The following is a 26,551-nucleotide window of genomic DNA, read 5'->3' on the forward strand; positions in this document are numbered from 1 at the left end:
ATTCACAAACACAAAAACACGGGCCAAACCAAACCAAAGCTAACCAAACTAAACCAAACCAAACATCAGAAAACAGTTCAGCACAAACACAAACTCTACATCGTTTTACTGAAAAAACGAAGTAGCAACAAAACCGTGACCTACAGTTGAGGAACAGAGCGTGAGCGCCCCCTGGCTGTGGCTTTATTCATACATATTATTATTATTTACAGATTCTAACTTCTGTTTACGTTGTTGAGGCTTTATGACTATGTGACAGGTGCTGTATATAATATATAAATATATATATATATAATATATAAGTATATAATATATAAGTATATATAATATATAAGTATATAATATATAAGTATATAATATATAAGTGTATATAATGTGAAGTATCTAAACTACAGATGATTTACTCCAGCCTGGTCTTGGTTCTTCGTCCTGACGTCTCCTCAGATCTTCAGCTCCAGGAGAACTTTGACCTCCGTCTGCCAGTCCACCACCAGGTCCAGAGGAGTCAGGCCCTCCTGCAGAGGAGGAGTCACAGAGGAGTCACAGAGGAGGAGTCACAGAGGAGACATGAGGAGACACAGAGGAGTCACAGAGGAGACACAGAGGAGTCACAGAGGAGACACAGAGGAGTCACAGAGGAGACACAGAGGAGACACAGAGGAGACACAGAGGAGACACAGAGACACAGAGGAGACACAGAGGAGTCACAGAGGAGTCACAGAGGAGACACAGAGGAGTCACAGAGGAGACACAGAGGAGTCACAGAGGAGACACAGAGGAGACACAGAGGAGACACAGAGGAGACACAGAGGAGTCACAGAGGAGTCACAGAGGAGACACAGAGGAGTCACAGAGGAGACACAGAGGAGTCACAGAGGAGACACAGAGGAGACACAGAGGAGTCACAGAGGAGTCACAGAGGAGACACAGAGGAGTCACAGAGGAGTCACAGAGGAGACACAGAGGAGTCACAGAGGAGTCACAGAGGAGTCACAGAGGAGTCACAGAGGAGACACAGAGGAGTCACAGAGGAGACACAGAGGAGTCACAGAGGAGTCACAGAGGAGACACAGAGGAGTCACAGAGGAGTCACAGAGGAGACACAGAGGAGTCACAGAGGAGACACAGAGGAGTCACAGAGGAGTCACAGAGGAGACACAGAGGAGTCACAGAGGAGACACAGAGGAGTCACAGAGGAGACACAGAGGAGTCACAGAGGAGTCACAGAGGAGACACAGAGGAGTCACAGAGGAGACACAGAGGAGTCACAGAGGAGTCACAGAGGAGACACAGAGGAGACACAGAGGAGTCACAGAGGAGACATGAGGAGACACAGAGGAGACACAGAGGAGTCACAGAGGAGACATGAGGAGACACAGAGGAGACACAGAGGAGTCACAGAGGAGACACAGAGGAGTCACAGAGGAGTCACAGAGGAGTCACAGAGGAGTCACAGAGGAGACACAGAGGAGACACAGAGGAGACACAGAGGAGACACAGAGGAGTCACAGAGGAGACACAGAGGAGACACAGAGGAGTCACAGAGGAGTCACAGAGGAGACACAGAGGAGACACAGAGGAGTCACAGAGGAGTCACAGAGGAGACACAGAGGAGACACAGAGGAGACACAGAGGAGACACAGAGGAGACACAGAGGAGTCACAGAGGAGACACAGAGGAGTCACAGAGACACAGAGGAGTCACAGAGGAGACACAGAGGAGACACAGAGGAGTCACAGAGGAGTCACAGAGGAGACACAGAGGAGTCACAGAGGAGTCACAGAGGAGACACAGAGGAGACACAGAGGAGTCACAGAGGAGACACAGAGGAGTCACAGAGGAGACACAGAGGAGACACAGAGGAGACACAGAGGAGACACAGAGGAGTCACAGAGGAGACACAGAGGAGTCACAGAGGAGACACAGAGGAGTCACAGAGGAGACACAGAGGAGACACAGAGGAGTCACAGAGGAGACACAGAGGAGACACAGAGGAGACACAGAGGAGACACAGAGGAGTCACAGAGGAGTCACAGAGGAGACACAGAGGAGACACAGAGGAGTCACAGAGGAGTCACAGAGACACAGAGGAGACACAGAGGAGACACAGAGGAGACACAGAGGAGTCACAGAGGAGTCACAGAGGAGTCAACAAAAAAATGACAAAAATTCAACAAAAAAGAGACAAAAAATCAACAAAAAAGTGACAAAAATTCAACAAAAAATCAACAACAATTTAACAAAAAAGAGACAAAAATGTGACAAAAAAATGACAAAAAATCAACAAAAAAATGACAAAAATTCAACAAAAAAATGACAAAAATTCAACAAAAAAGAGACAAAAATGTGACAAAAAAAGACAAAAATGTGACAAAAAAATGACAAAAATATGACAAAAAAATGACAAAAAATCAACAAAAAAGTGACAAAAATTCAAGCAAAAATCAACAACAATTTAACAAAAAAGAGACAAAAATGTGAAAAAAATGACAAAAATTCAACAAAAAATCAACAAAAATTCAACAAAAAAGAGACAAAAATGTGAAAAAAATGACAAAAATTCAACAAAAAAATGACAAAAAATCAACAAAAAAGTGACAAAAATTCAACAAAAAATCAACAACAATTTAACAAAAAAGAGACAAAAAATGTGACAAAAAATGACAAAAATTCAACAAAAATGTGACAAAAATTCAACCAAAAACTGACAAAAATTTAACAAAAAAATGACAAAAAATCAACAAAATCAAGGAGTCACAGAGGAGACACAGAGGAGACACAGAGGAGTCACAGAGGAGACACAGAGGAGACACAGAGGAGTCACAGAGGAGACACAGAGGAGTCACAGAGGAGACATGAGGAGACACAGAGGAGACACAGAGGAGTCACAGAGGAGACACAGAGGAGTCACAGAGGAGTCACAGAGGAGACACAGAGGAGACACAGAGGAGTCACAGAGGAGTCACAGAGGAGACACAGAGGAGACACAGAGGAGTCACAGAGGAGACACAGAGGAGACATGAGGAGACACAGAGGAGACACAGAGGAGACACAGAGGAGACACAGAGGAGTCACAGAGGAGACACAGAGGAGACATGAGGAGACACAGAGGAGACACAGAGGAGACACAGAGGAGTCACAGAGGAGACACAGAGGAGACATGAGGAGACACAGAGGAGACACAGAGGAGACACAGAGGAGACACAGAGGAGTCACAGAGGAGTCACAGAGGAGACACAGAGGAGTCACAGAGGAGTCACAGAGGAGACACAGAGGAGTCACAGAGACACAGAGGAGACACAGAGACACAGAGGAGACACAGAGGAGACACAGAGGAGTCACAGAGGAGACACAGAGGAGACACAGAGACACAGAGGAGACACAGAGGAGACACAGAGGAGTCACAGAGGAGACACAGAGGAGACACAGAGGAGTCACAGAGGAGTCACAGAGGAGACACAGAGGAGACACAGAGGAGACACAGAGGAGTCACAGAGGAGACACAGAGGAGTCACAGAGGAGTCACAGAGGAGACACAGAGGAGTCACAGAGGAGACACAGAGGAGACACAGAGGAGACACAGAGGAGTCACAGAGGAGTCACAGAGGAGACACAGAGGAGTCACAGAGGAGTCACAGAGGAGTCACAGAGGAGTCACAGAGGAGTCACAGAGGAGACACAGAGGAGTCACAGAGGAGTCACAGAGGAGACACAGAGGAGACACAGGAGAGACACAGAGGAGTCACAGAGGAGTCACAGAGGAGACACAGAGGAGACACAGAGGAGTCACAGAGGAGTCACAGAGGAGACACAGAGGAGACACAGAGGAGTCACAGAGGAGTCACAGAGGAGACACAGAGGAGTCACAGAGGAGACACAGAGGAGTCACAGAGGAGACACAGAGGAGACACAGAGGAGACACAGAGGAGACACAGAGGAGTCACAGAGGAGACACAGAGGAGACACAGAGGAGTCACAGAGGAGACACAGAGGAGTCACAGAGGAGACACAGAGGAGACACAGAGGAGTCACAGAGGAGACACAGAGGAGTCACAGAGGAGACACAGAGGAGACACAGAGGAGTCACAGAGGAGACACAGAGGAGTCACAGAGGAGACACAGAGGAGTCACAGAGGAGACACAGAGGAGACACAGAGGAGTCACAGAGGAGACACAGAGGAGTCACAGAGGAGACACAGAGGAGACACAGAGGAGTCACAGAGGAGACACAGAGGAGTCACAGAGGAGTCACAGAGGAGACACAGAGGAGTCACAGAGGAGACACAGAGGAGTCACAGAGGAGACACAGAGGAGACACAGAGGAGTCACAGAGGAGACACAGAGGAGTCACAGAGGAGACACAGAGGAGTCACAGAGGAGACACAGAGGAGACACAGAGGAGTCACAGAGGAGACACAGAGGAGACACAGAGGAGACACAGAGGAGACACAGAGACACAGAGGAGACACAGAGGAGACACAGAGGAGTCACAGAGGAGACACAGAGGAGTCACAGAGGAGACACAGAGGAGACACAGAGGAGTCACAGAGGAGTCACAGAGGAGACACAGAGGAGACACAGAGGAGACACAGAGGAGACACAGAGGAGACACAGAGGAGTCACAGAGGAGACACAGAGGAGTCACAGAGGAGTCACAGAGGAGACACAGAGGAGTCACAGAGGAGTCACAGAGGAGTCACAGAGGAGACACAGAGGAGTCACAGAGGAGTCACAGAGGAGACACAGAGGAGACACAGAGGAGACACAGAGGAGACACAGAGGAGACACAGAGGAGTCACAGAGGAGACACAGAGGAGTCACAGAGGAGTCACAGAGGAGACACAGAGGAGACACAGAGGAGACACAGAGGAGACACAGAGGAGTCACAGAGGAGACACAGAGGAGTCACAGAGGAGACACAGAGGAGTCACAGAGGAGTCACAGAGGAGACACAGAGGAGACACAGAGGAGACACAGAGGAGACACAGAGGAGTCACAGAGGAGACACAGAGGAGACATGAGGAGACACAGAGGAGACACAGAGGAGTCACAGAGGAGTCACAGAGGAGTCACAGAGGAGTCACAGAGGAGTCACAGAGGAGACACAGAGGAGTCACAGAGGAGTCACAGAGGAGACACAGAGGAGTCACAGAGGAGACACAGAGGAGACACAGGAGAGACACAGAGGAGACACAGAGGAGACACAGAGGAGTCACAGAGGAGACACAGAGGAGACACAGGAGAGACACAGAGGAGACACAGAGGAGACACAGAGGAGTCACAGAGGAGACACAGAGACACAGAGACACAGAGGAGACACAGAGGAGACACAGAGGAGACACAGAGGAGTCACAGGAGAGACACAGAGGAGACACAGAGGAGACACAGAGGAGAAACAGAGGAGACACAGAGGAGACACAGAGGAGTCACAGAGGAGACACAGAGGAGACACAGGAGAGACACAGAGGAGACACAGAGGAGACACAGAGGAGTCACAGAGGAGACACAGAGACACAGAGACACAGAGGAGACACAGAGGAGACACAGAGGAGTCACAGAGGAGTCACAGAGGAGACACAGAGGAGTCACAGAGACACAGAGGAGACACAGAGGAGACACAGAGGAGACACAGAGGAGTCACAGAGGAGTCACAGAGGAGTCACAGAGGAGTCACAGAGGAGACACAGAGGAGTCACAGAGGAGACACAGAGGAGTCACAGAGGAGACACAGAGGAGACACAGAGGAGTCACAGAGGAGTCACAGAGGAGACACAGAGGAGTCACAGAGGAGTCACAGAGGAGACACAGAGGAGTCACAGAGGAGTCACAGAGGAGACACAGAGGAGTCACAGAGGAGTCACAGAGGAGTCACAGAGGAGTCACAGAGGAGTCACAGAGGAGACACAGAGGAGTCACAGAGGAGTCACAGAGGAGACACAGAGGAGACACAGAGGAGACACAGAGGAGACACAGAGGAGTCACAGAGGAGACACAGAGGAGACATGAGGAGACACAGAGGAGACACAGAGGAGTCACAGAGGAGTCACAGAGGAGTCACAGAGGAGTCACAGAGGAGTCACAGAGGAGACACAGAGGAGTCACAGAGGAGTCACAGAGGAGACACAGAGGAGTCACAGAGGAGACACAGAGGAGACACAGGAGAGACACAGAGGAGACACAGAGGAGACACAGAGGAGTCACAGAGGAGACACAGAGGAGACACAGAGGAGTCACAGAGGAGTCACAGAGGAGACACAGGAGAGACACAGAGGAGACACAGAGGAGACACAGAGGAGTCACAGAGGAGTCACAGAGGAGACACAGGAGAGACACAGAGGAGACACAGAGGAGACACAGAGGAGTCACAGAGGAGTCACAGAGGAGTCACAGAGGAGACACAGAGGAGACACAGAGGAGACACAGGAGAGACACAGAGGAGACACAGGAGAGACACAGAGGAGACACAGAGGAGACACAGAGGAGTCACAGAGGAGACACAGAGGAGACACAGAGGAGACACAGGAGAGACACAGAGGAGACACAGAGGAGACACAGAGGAGTCACAGAGGAGTCACAGAGGAGTCACAGAGGAGTCACAGAGGAGACACAGAGGAGACACAGAGGAGACACAGAGGAGACACAGAGGAGACACAGAGGAGACACATGAGGAGACACAGAGGAGACACAGAGGAGACACAGAGGAGTCACAGAGGAGACACAGAGGAGACACAGAGGAGTCACAGAGGAGTCAACCAAAAAGTGTCAAAAATTCAACAAAAATGTGACAAAAAAATTACAAAAATTCAACAAAAAAGTGACAAAAATGTGACAAAAAATTCAACAAAAATTCAACAAAAAGTGACAAAAATTCAACAAAAAGTGACAAAAATTCAACAAAAAAGTGACAAAAATTCAACAAAAAATGACAAAAATTCAACAAAAAGTGACAAAAATTCAACAAAAAGTGACAAAAATTCAACAAAAAAATGACTAAAAATCAACAAAAAAGTGACAAAAATTCAACAAAAAAATGACAAAAATTCAACAAAAAAATGACAAAAATTCAACAAAAAAATGACAAAAATTCAACAAAAAATGACAAAAAATAAAAAAAAAATGACAAAAAATCAACCAAAAAAATCAACAAAAATTTAACAAAAAAATGACAAAAAATCAACAAAAAAATGACAAAAAATCAACAAAAAAATGACAAAAAATCCACAAAAAAATGACAAAAAATCAACAAAACAGAGGAGACACAGAGGAGACACAGAGGAGTCACAGAGGAGACACAGAGGAGTCACAGAGGAGACACTGAGGAGTCACAGAGGAGACACAGAGGAGACACAGAGGAGTCACAGAGGAGACACAGAGGAGACACAGAGGAGACACAGAGGAGACACAGAGGAGACACAGAGGAGACACAGAGGAGACACAGAGGAGTCAACCAAAAAGTGTCAAAAATTCAACAAAAATGTGACAAAAAAATTACAAAAATTCAACAAAAAAGTGACAAAAATGTGACAAAAAATTCAACAAAAATTCAACAAAAAGTGACAAAAATTCAACAAAAAGTGACAAAAATTCAACAAAAAAGTGACAAAAATTCAACAAAAAATGACAAAAATTCAACAAAAAGTGACAAAAATTCAACAAAAAGTGACAAAAATTCAACAAAAAAATGACTAAAAATCAACAAAAAAGTGACAAAAATTCAACAAAAAAATGACAAAAATTCAACAAAAAAATGACAAAAATTCAACAAAAAAATGACAAAAATTCAACAAAAAATGACAAAAAATAAAAAAAAAATGACAAAAAATCAACCAAAAAAATCAACAAAAATTTAACAAAAAAATGACAAAAAATCAACAAAAAAATGACAAAAAATCAACAAAAAAATGACAAAAAATCCACAAAAAAATGACAAAAAATCAACAAAACAGAGGAGACACAGAGGAGACACAGAGGAGTCACAGAGGAGACACAGAGGAGACACAGAGGAGACACAGAGGAGACACAGAGACACAGAGGAGACATGAGGAGACACAGAGGAGTCACATGAGGAGACACAGAGGAGTCACAGAGGAGACACAGAGGAGACACAGAGGAGACACAGAGACACAGAGGAGACACAGAGGAGACACAGAGGAGACACAGAGGAGACACAGAGACACAGAGGAGACACAGAGGAGACACAGAGGAGTCACAGAGGAGACACAGAGGAGACACAGAGGAGACACAGAGGAGTCACAGAGGAGACACAGAGGAGTCACAGAGGAGACACAGAGGAGTCACAGAGGAGACACAGAGGAGACACAGAGGAGACACAGAGGAGACACAGAGGAGACACAGAGGAGACACAGAGGAGTCACAGAGGAGTCACAGAGGAGTCACAGAGGAGACACAGAGGAGACACAGAGGAGACACAGAGGAGACACAGAGGAGTCACAGAGGAGACACAGAGGAGACACAGAGGAGACACAGAGGAGACACAGAGGAGACATGAGGAGACACAGAGGAGACACAGAGGAGACACAGAGGAGACATGAGGAGACACAGAGGAGACACAGAGGAGTCACAGAGGAGACACAGAGGAGTCACAGAGGAGTCACAGAGGAGACACAGAGGAGACACAGAGGAGTCACAGAGGAGTCACAGAGGAGACACAGAGGAGACACAGAGGAGACACAGAGGAGTCACAGAGGAGACACAGAGGAGACACAGAGTCACAGAGGAGACACAGAGGAGTCACAGAGGAGACACAGAGGAGACACAGAGTCACAGAGGAGACACAGAGGAGACACAGAGGAGACACAGAGGAGACACAGAGTCACAGAGGAGACACAGAGGAGACACAGAGGAGTCACAGAGGAGACACAGAGGAGTCACAGAGGAGACACAGAGGAGACACAGAGGAGACACAGAGGAGACAGAGAGGAGACACAGAGGAGACACAGAGGAGACACAGAGGAGTCACAGAGGAGACACAGAGGAGACACAGAGGAGACACAGAGGAGTCACAGAGACACAGAGGAGACACAGAGGAGACACAGAGGAGACACAGAGGAGACACAGAGGAGTCAACAAAAAATGACAAAAATTCAACAAAAAAAATCAACAAAAATTTAACAAAAAAAATCAACAAAAATTTAACCAAAAAGTGACAAAAATTCAACAAAAAATGACAAAAATTCAACCAAAAAATGTCAAAAATTCAACAAAAAAGAGAAAAAAATGTGACAAAAAAATGACAAAAAATCAACAAAAAAATGACAAAAATTCAACAAAAAAATGACAAAAAATCAACAAAAAAATGACAAAAATTCAACAAAAAAATGTCAAAAATTCAACAAAAAAGTGACAAACATTCAACAAAAAAATGTCAAAAAATCAACAAAAAAGTGACAAAAAAATGATAAAAATTCAACAAAAAAGAGAAAAAAATGTGACAAAAAAATGACAAAAATTCAACAAAAAAAATGACAAAAATTCAACAAAAAAATGACAAAAATTCAACAAAAAAATGACAAAAAAATCAACAAAAAAGTGACAAACATTCAACAAAAAAATGACAAAAAATCAACAAAATCACAGAGACACAGAGGAGACACAGAGGAGTCACAGAGGAGACACAGAGGAGACACAGAGGAGACACAGAGGAGACACAGAGGAGACACAGAGGAGTCACAGAGGAGACACAGAGGAGACACAGAGGAGACACAGAGGAGACACAGAGGAGTCACAGAGGAGACACAGAGGAGTCACAGAGGAGTCACAGAGGAGACACAGAGGAGTCACAGAGGAGTCATGAGGAGTCACAGAGGAGACACAGAGGAGACACAGAGGAGACACAGAGGAGACACAGAGGAGACACAGAGGAGACACAGAGGAGACACAGAGGAGTCACAGAGGAGTCACAGAGGAGTCACAGAGGAGACACAGAGGAGTCACAGAGGAGACACAGAGGAGTCACAGAGGAGACACAGAGGAGACACAGAGGAGTCACAGAGGAGACACAGAGGAGTCACAGAGGAGACACAGAGGAGACACAGAGGAGACACAGAGGAGTCACAGAGGAGTCACAGAGGAGACACAGAGGAGTCACAGAGGAGACACAGAGGAGACACAGAGGAGACACAGAGGAGACACAGAGGAGTCACAGAGGAGTCACAGAGGAGTCATGAGGAGTCACAGAGGAGACACAGAGGAGACACAGAGGAGACACAGAGGAGTCACAGAGGAGACACAGAGGAGTCACAGAGGAGTCACAGAGGAGACACAGAGGAGTCACAGAGACACAGAGGAGACACAGAGGAGACACAGAGGAGACACAGAGGAGTCACAGAGGAGACACAGAGTCACAGAGGAGTCACAGAGGAGACACAGAGGAGACACAGAGGAGTCACAGAGGAGACACAGAGGAGACATGAGGAGACACAGAGGAGACACAGAGGAGTCACAGAGGAGTCACAGAGGAGTCACAGAGGAGACACAGAGGAGTCACAGAGGAGACACAGAGTCACAGAGGAGTCACAGAGGAGACACAGAGGAGTCACAGAGGAGTCACAGAGGAGACACAGAGGAGGAGACACAGAGGAGACACAGAGGAGTCACAGAGGAGACACAGAGGAGACACAGAGGAGTCACAGAGGAGTCAACAAAAAAGTGACAAAAATTCAACAAAAATGTGACAAAAATTCAACAAAAAAATGACAAAAATTCAACAAAAAAGAGACAAAAATGTGACAAAAAATGACAAAAATTCAACAAAAAAATGACAAAAAATCAACAAAAAAATGACAAAAACTCAACCAAAAAAATGACAAAAAATCAACAACAAAAAAGTGACACAAATTTAACAAAAAATGACAAAAAATCAACAAAAAAATGACAAAAATTCAACCAAAAAGTGACAAAAAATCAACAAAAAAATGACAAAAATTCAACAAAAAAATGACAAAAATTCAACAAAAAAGAGACAAAAATGTGACAAAAAAATGACAAAAATTCTACAAAAAATGACAAAAAATCAACAAAAAAGTGACAAAAATTAAACAAAAAAATGACAAAAATTCAACAAAATCACAGAGACACAGAGGAGTCACAGAGGAGTCACAGAGACACAGAGGAGACACAGAGGAGACACAGAGGAGACACAGAGGAGTCACAGAGGAGTCACAGAGACACAGAGGAGTCACAGAGGAGTCACAGAGACACAGAGGAGACACAGAGGAGTCACAGAGGAGTCACAGAGGAGACACAGAGGAGTCACAGAGGAGTCACAGAGGAGACACAGAGGAGACACAGAGGAGACACAGAGGAGTCACAGAGGAGACACAGAGGAGACACAGAGGAGACACAGAGGAGACACAGAGGAGTCACAGAGGAGACACAGAGGAGACACAGAGGAGACACAGAGGAGACACAGAGGAGTCACAGAGGAGACACAGAGGAGACAACCAAAAAGTGTCAAAAATTCAACAAAAATGTGACAAAAATTCAACAAAAAAATGACAAAAATTCAACAAAAAAGAGACAAAAATGTGACAAAAAATGACAAAAATTCAACAAAAAATGACAAAAATTCAACAAAAAAATGACAAAAAATGAACAAAAAAGAGACAAAAATTCAACAAAAAAATGACAAAAAATCAACAAAAAAATGACAAAAACTCAACCAAAAAAATGACAAAAAATCAACAACAAAAAAGTGACACAAATTTAACAAAAAATGACAAAAAATCAACAAAAAAATGACAAAAATTCAACCAAAAAGTGACAAAAAATCAACAAAAAAATGACAAAAATTCAACAAAAAAATGACAAAAATTCAACAAAAAAGAGACAAAAATTAAACAAAAAAATGACAAAAATTCAACAAAATCACAGAGACACAGAGGAGTCACAGAGGAGTCACAGAGACACAGAGGAGTCACAGAGGAGTCACAGAGACACAGAGGAGACACAGAGGAGTCACAGAGGAGTCACAGAGGAGACACAGAGGAGTCACAGAGGAGTCACAGAGGAGTCACAAAGGAGACACAGAGGAGACACAGAGGAGACACAGAGGAGACATGAGGAGACACAGAGGAGACACAGAGGAGTCACAGAGGAGTCACAGAGGAGACACAGAGGAGACACAGAGGAGACACAGAGGAGTCACAGAGGAGACACAGAGGAGACACAGAGGAGACATGAGGAGACACAGAGGAGACATGAGGAGACACAGAGGAGACATGAGGAGACATGAGGAGACATGAGGAGACATGAGGAGACATGAGGAGACATGAGGAGACATGAGGAGACACAGAGACACAGAGGAGTCACAGAGGAGACACAGAGGAGACACAGAGGAGACACAGAGGAGACACAGAGGAGACACAGAGGAGACACAGAGGAGACACAGAGGAGACACAGAGGAGACACAGAGGAGACACAGAGGAGTCACAGAGGAGACACAGAGGAGACATGAGGAGACACAGAGGAGACACAGAGGAGACACAGAGGAGACACAGAGGAGACACAGAGGAGTCACAGAGGAGACACAGAGGAGACACAGAGGAGTCACAGAGGAGTCAACCAAAAAGTGTCAAAAATTCAACAAAAAAGTGACAAAAATTCAACAAAAATGTGACAAAAATTCAACAAAAAGTGACAAAAATTCAACAAAAAGTGACAAAAATTCAACAAAAAGTGACAAAAATTCAACAAAAAGTGACAAAAATTCAACAAAAATGTGACAAAAATTCAACAAAAAGTGACAAAAATTCAACAAAAAAATGACAAAAAATCAACAAAAAAGTGACAAAAATTCAACAAAATCACAGAGACACAGAGGAGACACAGAGGAGTCACAGAGGAGACACAGAGGAGACACAGAGGAGTCACAGAGGAGACACAGAGGAGGAGACACAGAGGAGACACAGAGGAGACACAGAGGAGTCACAGAGGAGACACAGAGGAGACACAGAGGAGACACAGAGGAGACACAGAGGAGACACAGAGGAGAAAGAGGAGACACAGAGGAGACACAGAGGAGACACTGAGGAGACACTGAGGAGACACAGAGGAGACACAGAGGAGACACTGAGGAGACACAGAGGAGACACAGAGGAGACACTGAGGAGACACAGAGGAGACACAGAGGAGTCACAGAGGAGTCACAGAGGAGACACAGAGGAGACACAGAGGAGTCACAGAGGAGTCACAGAGGAGACACAGAGGAGTCACAGAGGAGACATGAGGAGACACAGAGGAGACACAGAGGAGACACAGAGGAGACACAGAGGAGACACAGAGGAGACACAGAGGAGACATGAGGAGTCACAGAGGAGACACAGAGGAGACACAGAGGAGACACAGAGGAGACACAGAGGAGACATGAGGAGACACAGAGGAGACACAGAGGAGACACAGAGGAGACATGAGGAGACACAGAGGAGACACAGAGGAGACACAGAGGAGACACAGAGGAGACATGAGGAGACACAGAGGAGACACAGAGGAGACACAGAGGAGACACAGAGGAGACATGAGGAGACACAGAGGAGACACAGAGGAGACACAGAGGAGACACAGAGGAGACACAGAGGAGACACAGAGGAGACACAGAGGAGACACAGAGGAGTCACAGAGGAGTCACAGAGGAGACACAGAGGAGTCAGAGGAGACACAGAGGAGACACAGAGGAGTCACAGAGGAGACACAGAGGAGACACAGAGGAGTCACAGAGGAGTCACAGAGGAGACACAGAGGAGTCACAGAGGAGTCACAGAGGAGACACAGAGGAGACACAGAGGAGACACAGAGGAGACACAGAGGAGGAGTCACAGAGGAGACACAGAGGAGACACAGAGGAGACACAGAGGAGACACAGAGGAGACATGAGGAGACACAGAGGAGTCACAGAGGAGTCACAGAGGAGACACAGAGGAGTCACAGAGGAGACACAGAGGAGACACAGAGGAGACACAGAGGAGTCACAGAGGAGACACAGAGGAGACACAGAGGAGACACAGAGGAGACACAGAGGAGACACAGAGGAGACACAGAGGAGACACAGAGGAGTCACAGAGGAGACACAGAGGAGACACAGAGGAGACACAGAGGAGACACAGAGGAGTCACAGAGGAGACACAGAGGAGACACAGAGGAGACACAGAGGAGTCACAGAGGAGACACAGAGGAGTCACAGAGGAGACACAGAGGAGACACAGAGGAGACACAGAGGAGACACAGAGGAGACACAGAGGAGACACAGAGGAGTCACAGAGGAGACACAGAGGAGTCACAGAGGAGTCACAGAGGAGACACAGAGGAGACACAGAGGAGACACAGAGGAGTCACAGAGGAGTCATGAGGAGTCACAGAGGAGACACAGAGGAGTCACAGAGGAGTCACAGAGGAGTCACAGAGGAGACACAGAGGAGACACAGAGGAGACACAGAGGAGACACAGAGGAGTCACAGAGGAGACACAGAGGAGTCACAGAGGAGACACAGAGGAGTCACAGAGGAGACACAGAGGAGTCACAGAGGAGACACAGAGGAGACACAGAGGAGACACAGAGGAGACACAGAGGAGTCACAGAGGAGTCACAGAGGAGTCACAGAGGAGACACAGAGGAGACACAGAGGAGACACAGAGGAGACACAGAGGAGACACAGAGGAGACACAGAGGAGACACAGAGGAGACACAGAGGAGACATGAGGAGACACAGAGGAGACACAGAGGAGACACAGAGGAGACATGAGGAGACACAGAGGAGACACAGAGGAGTCACAGAGGAGACACAGAGGAGTCACAGAGGAGTCACAGAGGAGACACAGAGGAGACACAGAGGAGTCACAGAGGAGTCACAGAGGAGACACAGAGGAGACACAGAGGAGACACAGAGGAGTCACAGAGGAGACACAGAGGAGACACAGAGTCACAGAGGAGACACAGAGGAGACACAGAGGAGACACAGAGTCACAGAGGAGACACAGAGGAGACACAGAGGAGACACAGAGGAGACACAGAGGAGACACAGAGTCACAGAGGAGACACAGAGGAGACACAGAGGAGACACAGAGGAGACACAGAGTCACAGAGGAGACACAGAGGAGACACAGAGTCACAGAGGAGACACAGAGGAGACACAGAGGAGACACAGAGGAGACACAGAGTCACAGAGGAGACACAGAGGAGACACAGAGGAGTCACAGAGGAGACACAGAGGAGTCACAGAGGAGACACAGAGGAGACACAGAGGAGACACAGAGGAGACAGAGAGGAGACACAGAGGAGACACAGAGGAGACACAGAGGAGTCACAGAGGAGACACAGAGGAGACACAGAGGAGACACAGAGGAGTCACAGAGACACAGAGGAGACACAGAGGAGACACAGAGGAGACACAGAGGAGACACAGAGGAGTCAACAAAAAATGACAAAAATTCAACAAAAAAAATCAACAAAAATTTAACAAAAAAAATCAACAAAAATTTAACCAAAAAGTGACAAAAATTCAACAAAAAATGACAAAAATTCAACCAAAAAATGTCAAAAATTCAACAAAAAAGAGAAAAAAATGTGACAAAAAAATGACAAAAAATCAACAAAAAAATGACAAAAATTCAACAAAAAAATGACAAAAAATCAACAAAAAAATGACAAAAATTCAACAAAAAAATGTCAAAAATTCAACAAAAAAGTGACAAACATTCAACAAAAAAATGTCAAAAAATCAACAAAAAAGTGACAAAAAAATGATAAAAATTCAACAAAAAAGAGAAAAAAATGTGACAAAAAAATGACAAAAATTCAACAAAAAAATGACAAAAATTCAACAAAAAAATGACAAAAATTCAACAAAAAAATGACAAAAAAATCAACAAAAAAGTGACAAACATTCAACAAAAAAATGACAAAAAATCAACAAAATCACAGAGACACAGAGGAGACACAGAGGAGTCACAGAGGAGACACAGAGGAGACACAGAGGAGACACAGAGGAGACACAGAGGAGACACAGAGGAGTCACAGAGGAGACACAGAGGAGACACAGAGGAGACACAGAGGAGACACAGAGGAGTCACAGAGGAGACACAGAGGAGTCACAGAGGAGTCACAGAGGAGACACAGAGGAGTCACAGAGGAGTCATGAGGAGTCACAGAGGAGACACAGAGGAGACACAGAGGAGACACAGAGGAGACACAGAGGAGACACAGAGGAGACACAGAGGAGACACAGAGGAGTCACAGAGGAGTCACAGAGGAGTCACAGAGGAGTCACAGAGGAGACACAGAGGAGTCACAGAGGAGACACAGAGGAGACACAGAGGAGACACAGAGGAGACACAGAGGAGTCACAGAGGAGTCACAGAGGAGTCATGAGGAGTCACAGAGGAGACACAGAGGAGACACAGAGGAGACACAGAGACACAGAGGAGACACAGAGGAGACACAGAGGAGACACAGAGGAGACACAGAGGAGACACAGAGGAGACACAGAGGAGACACAGACGAGTCAACAAAAAAGTGACAAAAATTCAACAAAAAAGTGACAAAAATTCAACAAAAAGTGACAAAAATTCAACAAAAAAATGACAAAAAATCAACAAAAAAGTGACAAAAATTCAACAAAAAAGTGACACAAATTCAACAAAAAGTGACAAAAATTCAACAAAAAGTGACAAAAATTCAACAAAAAAATGACAAAAATTAAAAAAAAAAATGACAAAAATTCAACAAAAAAATGACAAAAATTCAACAAAAAATGACAAAAAATAAAAAAAAAATGACAAAAAATCAACAAAAAAATGACAAAAAATCAACAAAATCACAGAGACACAGAGGAGACACAGAGGAGTCACAGAGGAGACACAGAGGAGACACAGAGGAGACACAGAGGAGACACAGAGGAGACACAGAGGAGACACAGAGGAGACACAGAGGAGACACAGAGGAGTCACAGAGGAGACACAGAGGAGTCACAGAGGAGACACAGAGGAGACACAGAGGAGACACAGAGGAGACACAGAGGAGACACAGAGGAGACACAGAGGAGTCACAGAGGAGTCACAGAGGAGACACAGAGGAGACACAGAGGAGACACAGAGGAGTCACAGAGGAGACACAGAGGAGACACAGAGTCACAGAGGAGACACAGAGGAGTCACAGAGGAGACACAGAGGAGACACAGAGTCACAGAGGAGACACAGAGGAGACACAGAGGAGACACAGAGGAGACACAGAGTCACAGAGGAGACACAGAGGAGACACAGAGGAGTCACAGAGGAGACACAGAGGAGTCACAGAGGAGACACAGAGGAGACACAGAGGAGACACAGAGGAGACAGAGAGGAGACACAGAGGAGACACAGAGGAGACACAGAGTCACAGAGGAGACACAGAGGAGTCACAGAGGAGACACAGAGGAGACACAGAGGAGTCACAGAGGAGACACAGAGGAGACACAGAGGAGTCACAGAGGAGACACAGAGGAGACACAGAGGAGACACAGAGGAGTCACAGAGGAGACACAGAGGAGACACAGAGGAGACACAGAGGAGACACAGAGGAGTCACAGAGGAGTCACAGAGGAGACACAGAGTCACAGAGGAGACACAGAGGAGTCACAGAGGAGACACAGAGGAGACACAGAGGAGACACAGAGGAGACAGAGAGGAGACACAGAGGAGACACAGAGGAGACACAGAGGAGACACAGAGGAGACACAGAGGAGACACAGAGGAGTCACAGAGGAGTCACAGAGGAGTCACAGAGGAGACACAGAGGAGACACAGAGGAGACACAGAGGAGTCACAGAGGAGTCACAGAGGAGACACAGAGGAGTCACAGAGGAGACACAGAGGAGTCACAGAGGAGACACAGAGGAGACACAGAGGAGACACAGAGGAGACACAGAGGAGACACAGAGGAGTCACAGAGGAGTCACAGAGGAGACACAGAGGAGACACAGAGGAGACAGAGAGGAGACACAGAGGAGACACAGAGGAGACACAGAGGAGACACAGAGGAGACACAGAGGAGACAGAGAGGAGACACAGAGGAGACACAGAGGAGACACAGAGGAGACACAGAGGAGACACAGAGGAGACACAGAGGAGTCACAGAGGAGACACAGAGGAGACACAGAGGAGACACAGAGGAGTCACAGAGGAGTCACAGAGGAGACACAGAGGAGACACAGAGGAGTCACAGAGGAGTCACAGAGGAGACACAGAGGAGACACAGAGGAGACACAGAGGAGTCACAGAGGAGTCACAGAGGAGACACAGAGGAGACACAGAGGAGACAGAGAGGAGACACAGAGGAGACACAGAGGAGACACAGAGGAGTCACAGGGGAGACACAGGGGAGTCACAGAGGAGACACAGAGGAGACACAGAGGAGTCACAGAGGAGACACAGAGGAGTCACAGAGGAGTCACAGAGGAGACACAGAGGAGACACAGAGGAGACACAGAGGAGTCACAGAGGAGTCACAGAGGAGTCACAGAGGAGACACAGAGGAGACACAGAGGAGTCACAGAGGAGACACAGAGGAGACACAGAGGAGACACAGAGGAGACACAGAGGAGACACAGAGGAGTCACAGAGGAGACACAGAGGAGACACAGAGGAGACACAGAGGAGACACAGAGGAGACACAGAGGAGACACAGAGGAGACACAGAGGAGACACAGAGGAGTCACAGAGGAGACACAGAGGAGACACAGAGGAGACACAGAGGAGACACAGAGGAGACACAGAGGAGACACAGAGGAGACACAGAGGAGACACAGAGGAGACACAGAGGAGTCACAGAGGAGACACAGAGGAGTCACAGAGGAGACACAGAGGAGACACAGAGGAGACACAGAGGAGTCACAGAGGAGACACAGAGGAGACACAGAGGAGACACAGAGGAGACACAGAGGAGACACAGAGGAGACACAGAGGAGTCACAGAGGAGACACAGAGGAGACACAGAGGAGACACAGAGTCACAGAGGAGACACAGAGGAGACACAGAGGAGTCAACAAAAAAGTGACAAAAAATCAACAAAAATGTGACAAAAATTCAACAAAAAAGTGTCAAAATTTCAACAAAAAAGTGACAAAAAATCAACAAAAATGTGACAAAAATTCAACAAAAAAGTGACAAAAAATCAACAAAAATGTGACAAAAAATCAACAAAAATATGACAAAAATTCAACAAAAAGTGACAAAAATTCAACAAAAAGTGACAAAAATTCAACAAAAAGTGACAAAAAATCAACAAAAATGTGACAAAAAATCAACAAAAATATGACAAAAATTCAACAAAAAGTGACAAAAATTCAACAAAAAGTGACAAAAATTCAACAAAAAGTGACAAAAAATCAACAAAAATGTCACAAAAATTCAACAAAAAGTGACAAAAATTCAACAAAAAGTGACAAAAATTCAACAAAATCACAGTCACAGAGGAGACACAGAGGAGACACAGAGGAGACACAGAGGAGTCACAGAGGAGACACAGAGGAGACACAGAGGAGACACAGAGGAGAAACAGAGGAGACACAGAGGAGACACAGAGGAGACACAGAGGAGTCACAGAGGAGACACAGAGGAGACACAGAGGAGACACAGAGGAGACACAGAGGAGACACAGAGGAGACACAGAGGAGACACAGAGGAGACACAGAGGAGACATGAGGAGTCACAGAGGAGACACAGAGGAGACACAGAGGAGACACAGAGGAGACACAGAGGAGACACAGAGGAGACACAGAGGAGACACAGAGGAGACACAGAGGAGACACAGAGGAGACAATGAGGAGTCACAGAGGAGTCACAGAGGAGTCACAGAGGAGTCACAGAGGAGACACAGAGGAGTCACAGAGGAGTCACAGAGGAGACACAGAGGAGACACAGAGGAGACACAGAGACACAGAGGAGACACAGAGGAGACACAGAGGAGACACAGAGGAGACACAGAGGAGTCACAGAGGAGACACAGAGGAGACACAGAGGAGACACAGAGGAGTCACAGAGGAGACACAGAGGAGTCAACAAAAAAGTGATAAAAATTCAACAAAAAGTGACAAAAATTCAACAAAAATGTGACAAAAATTCAACAAAAAGTAACAAAAATTCAACAAAAAGTAACAAAAATTCAACAAAAATGTGACAAAAATTCAACAAAAATGTGACAAAAATTCAACAAAAAGTGACAAAAATTAAACAAAAATGTGACAAAAATTAAACAAAAATGTGACAAAAATTCAAAAAAAATGTGACAAAAATTCAACAAAAATGTGACAAAAATTCAACAAAAAGTGACAAAAATTAAACAAAAATGTGACAAAAATTCAACAAAAATGTGACAAAAATTCAACAAAAAGTGACAAAAATTAAACAAAAATGTGACAAAAATTCAACAAAAAGTGACAAAAATTCAACAAAAATGTGACAAAAATTCAACAAAAAGTAACAAAAATTCAACAAAAATGTGACAAAAATTCAACAAAAATGTGACAAAAATTCAACAAAAAGTGACAAAAATTAAACAAAAATGTGACAAAAATTAAACAAAAATGTGACAAAAATTCAACAAAAAGTGACAAAAATTCAACAAAAAGTGACAAAAATTCAACAAAAATGTGACAAAAATTCAACAAAAATGTGACAAAAATTCAAAAAAAATGTGACAAAAAGTCAACAAAAAGTGACAAAAATTCAACAAAAAGTGACAAAAATTCAACAAAAAGTGACAAAAATTCAACAAAAAGTGACAAAAATTCAACAAAAAGTGACAAAAATTCAACAAAATCACAGAGTCACAGAGGAGACACAGAGGAGACACAGAGGAGACACAGGGGAGTCACAGAGGAGTCACAGAGGAGTCACAGAGGAGACACAGAGGAGACACAGGGGAGTCACAGAGGAGTCACAGAGGAGTCACAGAGGAGACACAGAGGAGACACAGGGGAGTCACAGAGGAGTCACAGAGGAGTCACAGAGGAGACACAGAGGAGACACAGGGGAGTCACAGAGGAGTCACAGGGGAGTCACAGAGGAGTCACAGAGGAGTCACTACTGTAATATTCTACAGGTCTGCAATGTCAGGATCTAATATATAAAATACATCATTAATACATATTTCATACATGTATTAATACATAAAGTGTCTCTATCTTATGAGGAGCTCTTGAGTCTGAGGTCCAGTCTGGTCCAGTCTGGTCCAGTCTGGTCCAGTCTGAGGTCCAGTCTGAGGTCCAGTCTGGTCCAGTCTGGTCCAGTCTGGTCCAGTCTGGTCCAGTCTGGTCCAGTCTGGTCCAGTCCGGGGTCCAGTCCGGGGTCCGCACCGTGTTGAGAACCCGGGCGTCGGCTCCGTGCGTCAGTAACAGCTGGATCATCTGGCCGCGGTTGAGCCGGACGGCGTCGTGCAGCGGACTGTCCCCCTCCTGCAAACACACGACCACACCTAACCACTGCGCCATCGTCACACCACCTGACAGCAGGACACGCTCCCGATTGGACGCTCACCTTGTCCACCGTGTTGACGCTGGCTCCTGATTGGATGAGCAGCTCGGTGCAGTCCTGATGCCCCGCCCTCACAGACACGTGTAGCGCCGTGCTGTCCAGCTGTGACACGACATCAGTAAAGTCACATCAGATCAGCGGCTAAATGCTAACACCATGCTAGGCTAGCTCCGTGCTACATGCTAACCGCCATCATTAAAGTCACATCAGATCAGCGGCTCAATGCTAACACCATGCTAGGCTAGCTCCGTGCTACATGCTAACCGCCATCATTAAAGTCACATCAGATCAGCGGCTCAATGCTAACACCATGCTAGGCTAGCTCCGTGCTACATGCTAACCGCTATCATTAAAGTCACATCAGATCAGCGGCTAAATGCTAACACCATGCTAGGCTAGCTCCGTGCTACATGCTAACCGCCATCATTAAAGTCACATCAGATCAGCGGCTCAATGCTAACACCATGCTAGGCTAGCTCCGTGCTACATGCTAACCGCCATCATTAAAGTCACATCAGATCAGCGGCTCAATGCTAACACCATGCTAGGCTAGCTCCGTGCTACATGCTAACCGCTATCATTAAAGTCACATCAGATCAGCGGCTCAATGCTAACACCATGCTAGGCTAGCTCCGTGCTACATGCTAACCGCCATCATTAAAGTCATATCAGATCAGCGGCTAAATGCTAGCACCATGCTAGGCTAGCTCCGTGCTACATGCTAACCGCCATCATTAAAGTCACATCAGATCAGCGGCTCAATGCTAACACCATGCTAGGCTAGCTCCGTGCTACATGCTAACCGCCATCATTAAAGTCACATCAGACCAGCGGCTAAATGCTAGCACCATGCTAGGCTAGCTCTGTGCTACATGCTAACCGCCATCATTAAAGTCACATCAGACCAGCGGCTAAATGCTAGCACCATGCTAGGCTAGCTCTGTGCTACATGCCAACCGCTAACTTTAAAGTCACATCAGATCCGCGGCTAAATGCTAACACCATGCTAGGCTAGCTCTGTGCTACATGCCAACCGCTAACTTTAAAGTCACATCAGATCAGCGGCTAAATGCTAACACCATGCTAGGCTAGCTCCGTGCTACATGCTAACCGCCATCATTAAAGTCACATCAGATCAGCGGCTAAATGCTAACACCATGCTAGGCTAGCTCCGTGCTACATGCTAACCGCCATCATTAAAGTCACATCAGATCAGCGGCTCAATGCTAGCACCATGCTAGGCTAGCTCCGTGCTACATGCTAACCGCCATCATTAACGTCACATCAGATCAGCGGCTAAATGCTAGCACCATGCTAGGCTAGCTCTGTGCTACATGCTAACCGCCATCATTAAAGTCACATCAGATCAGCGGCTCAATGCTAACACCATGCTAGGCTAGCTCCGTGCTACATGCTAACCGCCATCATTAAAGTCACATCAGATCAGCGGCTAAATGCTAGCACCATGCTAGGCTAGCTCCGTGCTACATGCTAACCGCCATCATTAAAGTCACATCAGATCAGCGGCTAAATGCTAACACCATGCTAGGCTAGCTCCGTGCTACATGCTAACCGCCATCATTAAAGTCACATCAGATCAGCGGCTCAATGCTAACACCATGCTAGGCTAGCTCTGTGCTACATGCTAACCGCCATCTTTAAAGTCACATCAGATCAGCGGCTCAATGCTAACACCATGCTAGGCTAGCTCCGTGCTACATGCTAACCGCTAACTCTCAAATACAAGAAACAAAACTAAGACTTGACTTTGTAGTACTTGTACCTCACCACAGTAACAGTATTAACAGCAGTAGTAGTAGTAGTAGTAGTAGTAGTAGTAGTAGTAGTAGTTGTAGTACTTGTACCTTGTCCAGTGCAGTAATATCGGCTCCTCGCTGCAGTAACATTTGCAGTACTCGAGTATTTCCTCCTCGACTCGCCGCGTGAAGACACGTCGTATCCAGCTGTCGACACAGACACGGGTGAGTGGGCGGGGCTGTGGTGAGTGGGCGGGGCTGTGGGAGAGTGGGCGGGGCTGCGGTGAGTGGGCGGGGCTGTGGTGAGTGGGCGGGGCTGTGGGATAGTGGGCGGGGCTGTGGTGAGTGGGCGGGGCTGTGGTGAGTGGGCGGGGCTGTGGGATAGTGGGCGGGGCTGTGGGATAGTGGGCGGGGCTGTGGTGAGTGGCCGGGGCTGTGGGATAGTGGGCGGGGCTGTGGTAAGTGGGCGGGGCTGTGGTGAGTGGGCGGGGCTGTGGGATAGTGGGCGGGGCTGTGGGATAGTGGGCGGGGCTGTGGTGAGTGGGCGGGACTGTGGGATAGTGGGCGGGGCTGTGGGATAGTGGGCGGGGCTGTGGTGAGTGGCCGGGGCAGTGGTGAGTGGGCGGGGCTGTGGTAAGTGGGCGGGGCTGTGGTGAGTGAGCGGGGCTGTGAGATAGTGGGCGGGGCTGTGGGATAGTGGGCGGGGCTGTGGTAAGTGGGCGGGGCTGTGGTGAGTGGGCGGGGCTGTGGTAAGTGGGCGGGGCTGTGGTAAGTGGGCGGGGCTGTGGTGAGTGAGCGGGGCTGTGGGATAGTGGGCGGGGCTGTGGTAAGTGGGCGGGGCTGTGGTAAGTGGGCGGGGCTGTGGTGAGTGGGCGGGGCTGTGGTGAGTGGGCGGGGCTGTGGGAGAGTAGCGGGGCTGTGGTGAATGGGCGGGGCTGTGGTGAGAAAGCGGGGCTGTGGTGAGTGGGCGGGGCTGTGGGAGAGTAGCGGGGCTGTGGTGAATGGGCGGGGCTGTGGTGAGAAAGCGGGGCTGTGGTGAGTGGGCGGGGCTGTGGGATAGTGGGCGGGGCTGTGGGATAGTGGGCGGGGCTGTGGTGAGTGGGCAGGGCTGTGGGATAGTGGGCGGGGCTGTGGTGACTGGACGGGGGTGTGGGATAGTGGGCGGGGCTGTGGGATAGTGGGCGGGGCTGTGGTGAGTGGGCGGGGCTGTGGTGAGTGGACGGGGCTGTGGGATAGTGGGCGGGGCTGTGGGATAGTGGGCGGGGCTGTGGGATAGTGGGCGGGGCTGTGGTGAGTGGGCGGGGCTGTGGGACAGTGGGCGGGGCAGTACCTGGTCGATGGCGGTGACGTCACCTCCGCTCTGCAGCAGCTCGGACACGACCTCCGCGTGACCTTTGAAACTGGCTCTGTGCAAACCGCACCGATCGAACTGCAACACACGGAATCCCCCCGACAACACTCAGCCACACACAGTGATACGTCAATATAACAAAAAGTAAACAAGAGCTTAAAAAGCACCACAAAAAATGAGAAGATCACACCCTGCTCCATGGGCTCCAGGAGTATGTTGCCCTGGGGGAGGCTAGATCGTTGCCCCACACAGTCACCTGTGGGGTCCCTCAAGGATCGGTCCTTGGGCCGGTCCTTTTTACTATCTACATGCTCCCCCTAGGCCAGGTCATCAAAAACCACCAAGTCTCTTTTCACTGATGATACGCAGCTGTGCATGAAAACTGACTCCACATCCTCCTCAGTCCCACCGTCTGCACTCCACCTCTGCCTGGAGGAGATCAAGGATGACTGACAACTTCCTCCAGTTAAAGAGCAGCAAAACTGAAGCCATCCTGATTGGCACCGAATCCAGTCATCCACCATATCCAATATTCATGTCTCGGGCCACAACATTCCCCTTTCCTCCTCCGTTACAAACCCAGGGGTCAGATTTGATCCTCATCTGTCATTTGAGAACCATATCCGCCACCTCTGCAAAGTGTCCTTCCATCACCTACGAAACATCGCCAAACTCCGCCCCTCCCTCTCACAATCAGACGCTGAGAAACTGGTCCAGGCCTTCGTCTCCTCCAGGCTGGATTACAATGGCCTCCTCGTCGGGATCCCTGGTAATTTAACAAAAAAGTGCCAAAAAATCTACAAAAAAGTGACAAAAATTAAACAAAAAAGTGACAAAAATTAAAGAAAAAATGACAAAAATTCAACCAAAAAGTGACAAAAATTTAACAAAAAAATGTCAAAATTCAACAAAACAGTGACAGAAATTCAACAAAAAAGTGACAAAAATTCAACCAAAAAATGACAAAAATTAAACAAAAAAATGACAAAAATTCAACCAAATAAATTACAAAAAATCAACAAAAAAATGACCAAATTCAACAAAAAAATTACAAAAAATTCAACAAAAAAATGACAAAAAACAAAAACAGTGACACAACAAAGCAACAACGCGTGGAAAAAGATCAGTTTTGTGGGTCTTAGCTTTCAAATGAGGTGTTACACAGACCTATATAAGCCAAAGAGGACAGAAAGCATTTGGTTCAGGCGGGGGGTAAGAGGTTAAACTGTCTCTGAACTGGTTTCATTTATATCTCGGGGGTTCCTCAGGGCTCCGTCCTCGGGCCCCTCCTTTTCCCTTCATACATGTTTCCACTTGGCCATTCTTTTCATTGCGAGATTAGTTAGTTAGTTAGTTGGTTAGTTAGTTAATCATCATCAGTACTGGTTAGTTGGTTAGTTAGTTAATCATCATCAGGTACTGGTTAGTTGGTTAGTGTGTGGTTAGCCCCCGGTCTCGCTGTGACCTCCACGGGGTCAGCGCTGACGTCGTCGCTGAACTCTCCTGTAAAACTCTGTAAATATCCCTTTAAGAGCCGCGGGCCAATCGCACGTGGCCGCTCGTTAACCCGGGGTCAGGGGTCAGGGGTCGGGGAGTATTTCTGTCTTTATTAGGGAACGCGTCGCTGAACTCCAGGATTTCACATTTTAAAGTCGCGACGGGATTTACTGGAGCCCAGTCTTTGGATCCGTTCATTTCAAAGAGCCGCTCACGAGTCCGGCTCTTTTTAATCTGTTGGAACTGCCCAAATCACACGGCACCATTAACCGGGCCTGGAGGCGGGACTGTGGAGAGGAGGCGGGACTGCGGAGAGGAGGCGGGACTGCGGAGAGGAGGCGGGACTGCGGAGAGGAGGCGGGACTGCGGAGAGGAGGCGGGACTGCGGAGAGGAGGCGGGACTGTGGAGAGGAGGCGGGACTGCGGA

The 26,551-nt window shown here is 47.2% G+C and overlaps 1 protein-coding gene across 1 annotated transcript; it reads right to left on the reverse strand.

Moving 5' to 3' along the window:
• Positions 1–403: 403 nt before the first annotated feature.
• On the reverse strand, positions 404–25,119 carry LOC306978476 (uncharacterized protein; the record flags this gene model as incomplete). Its single annotated transcript, XM_079577014.1, has 6 exons — positions 404–515; positions 21,342–21,440; positions 21,523–21,621; positions 23,385–23,483; positions 24,607–24,682; positions 25,037–25,119. 6 exons carry the CDS (start codon positions 25,117–25,119, stop codon positions 441–443), a joined length of 531 nt encoding a protein of 176 aa, XP_079433140.1. The 3' UTR covers positions 404–440.
• Between the last annotated feature and the right edge of the window lie 1,432 nt (positions 25,120–26,551).

The sequence above is a fragment of the Gobius niger genome (assembly GCF_951799975.1).
Source record: "Gobius niger genome assembly, chromosome: 1".
NCBI lineage: Eukaryota > Metazoa > Chordata > Actinopteri > Gobiiformes > Gobiidae > Gobius > Gobius niger.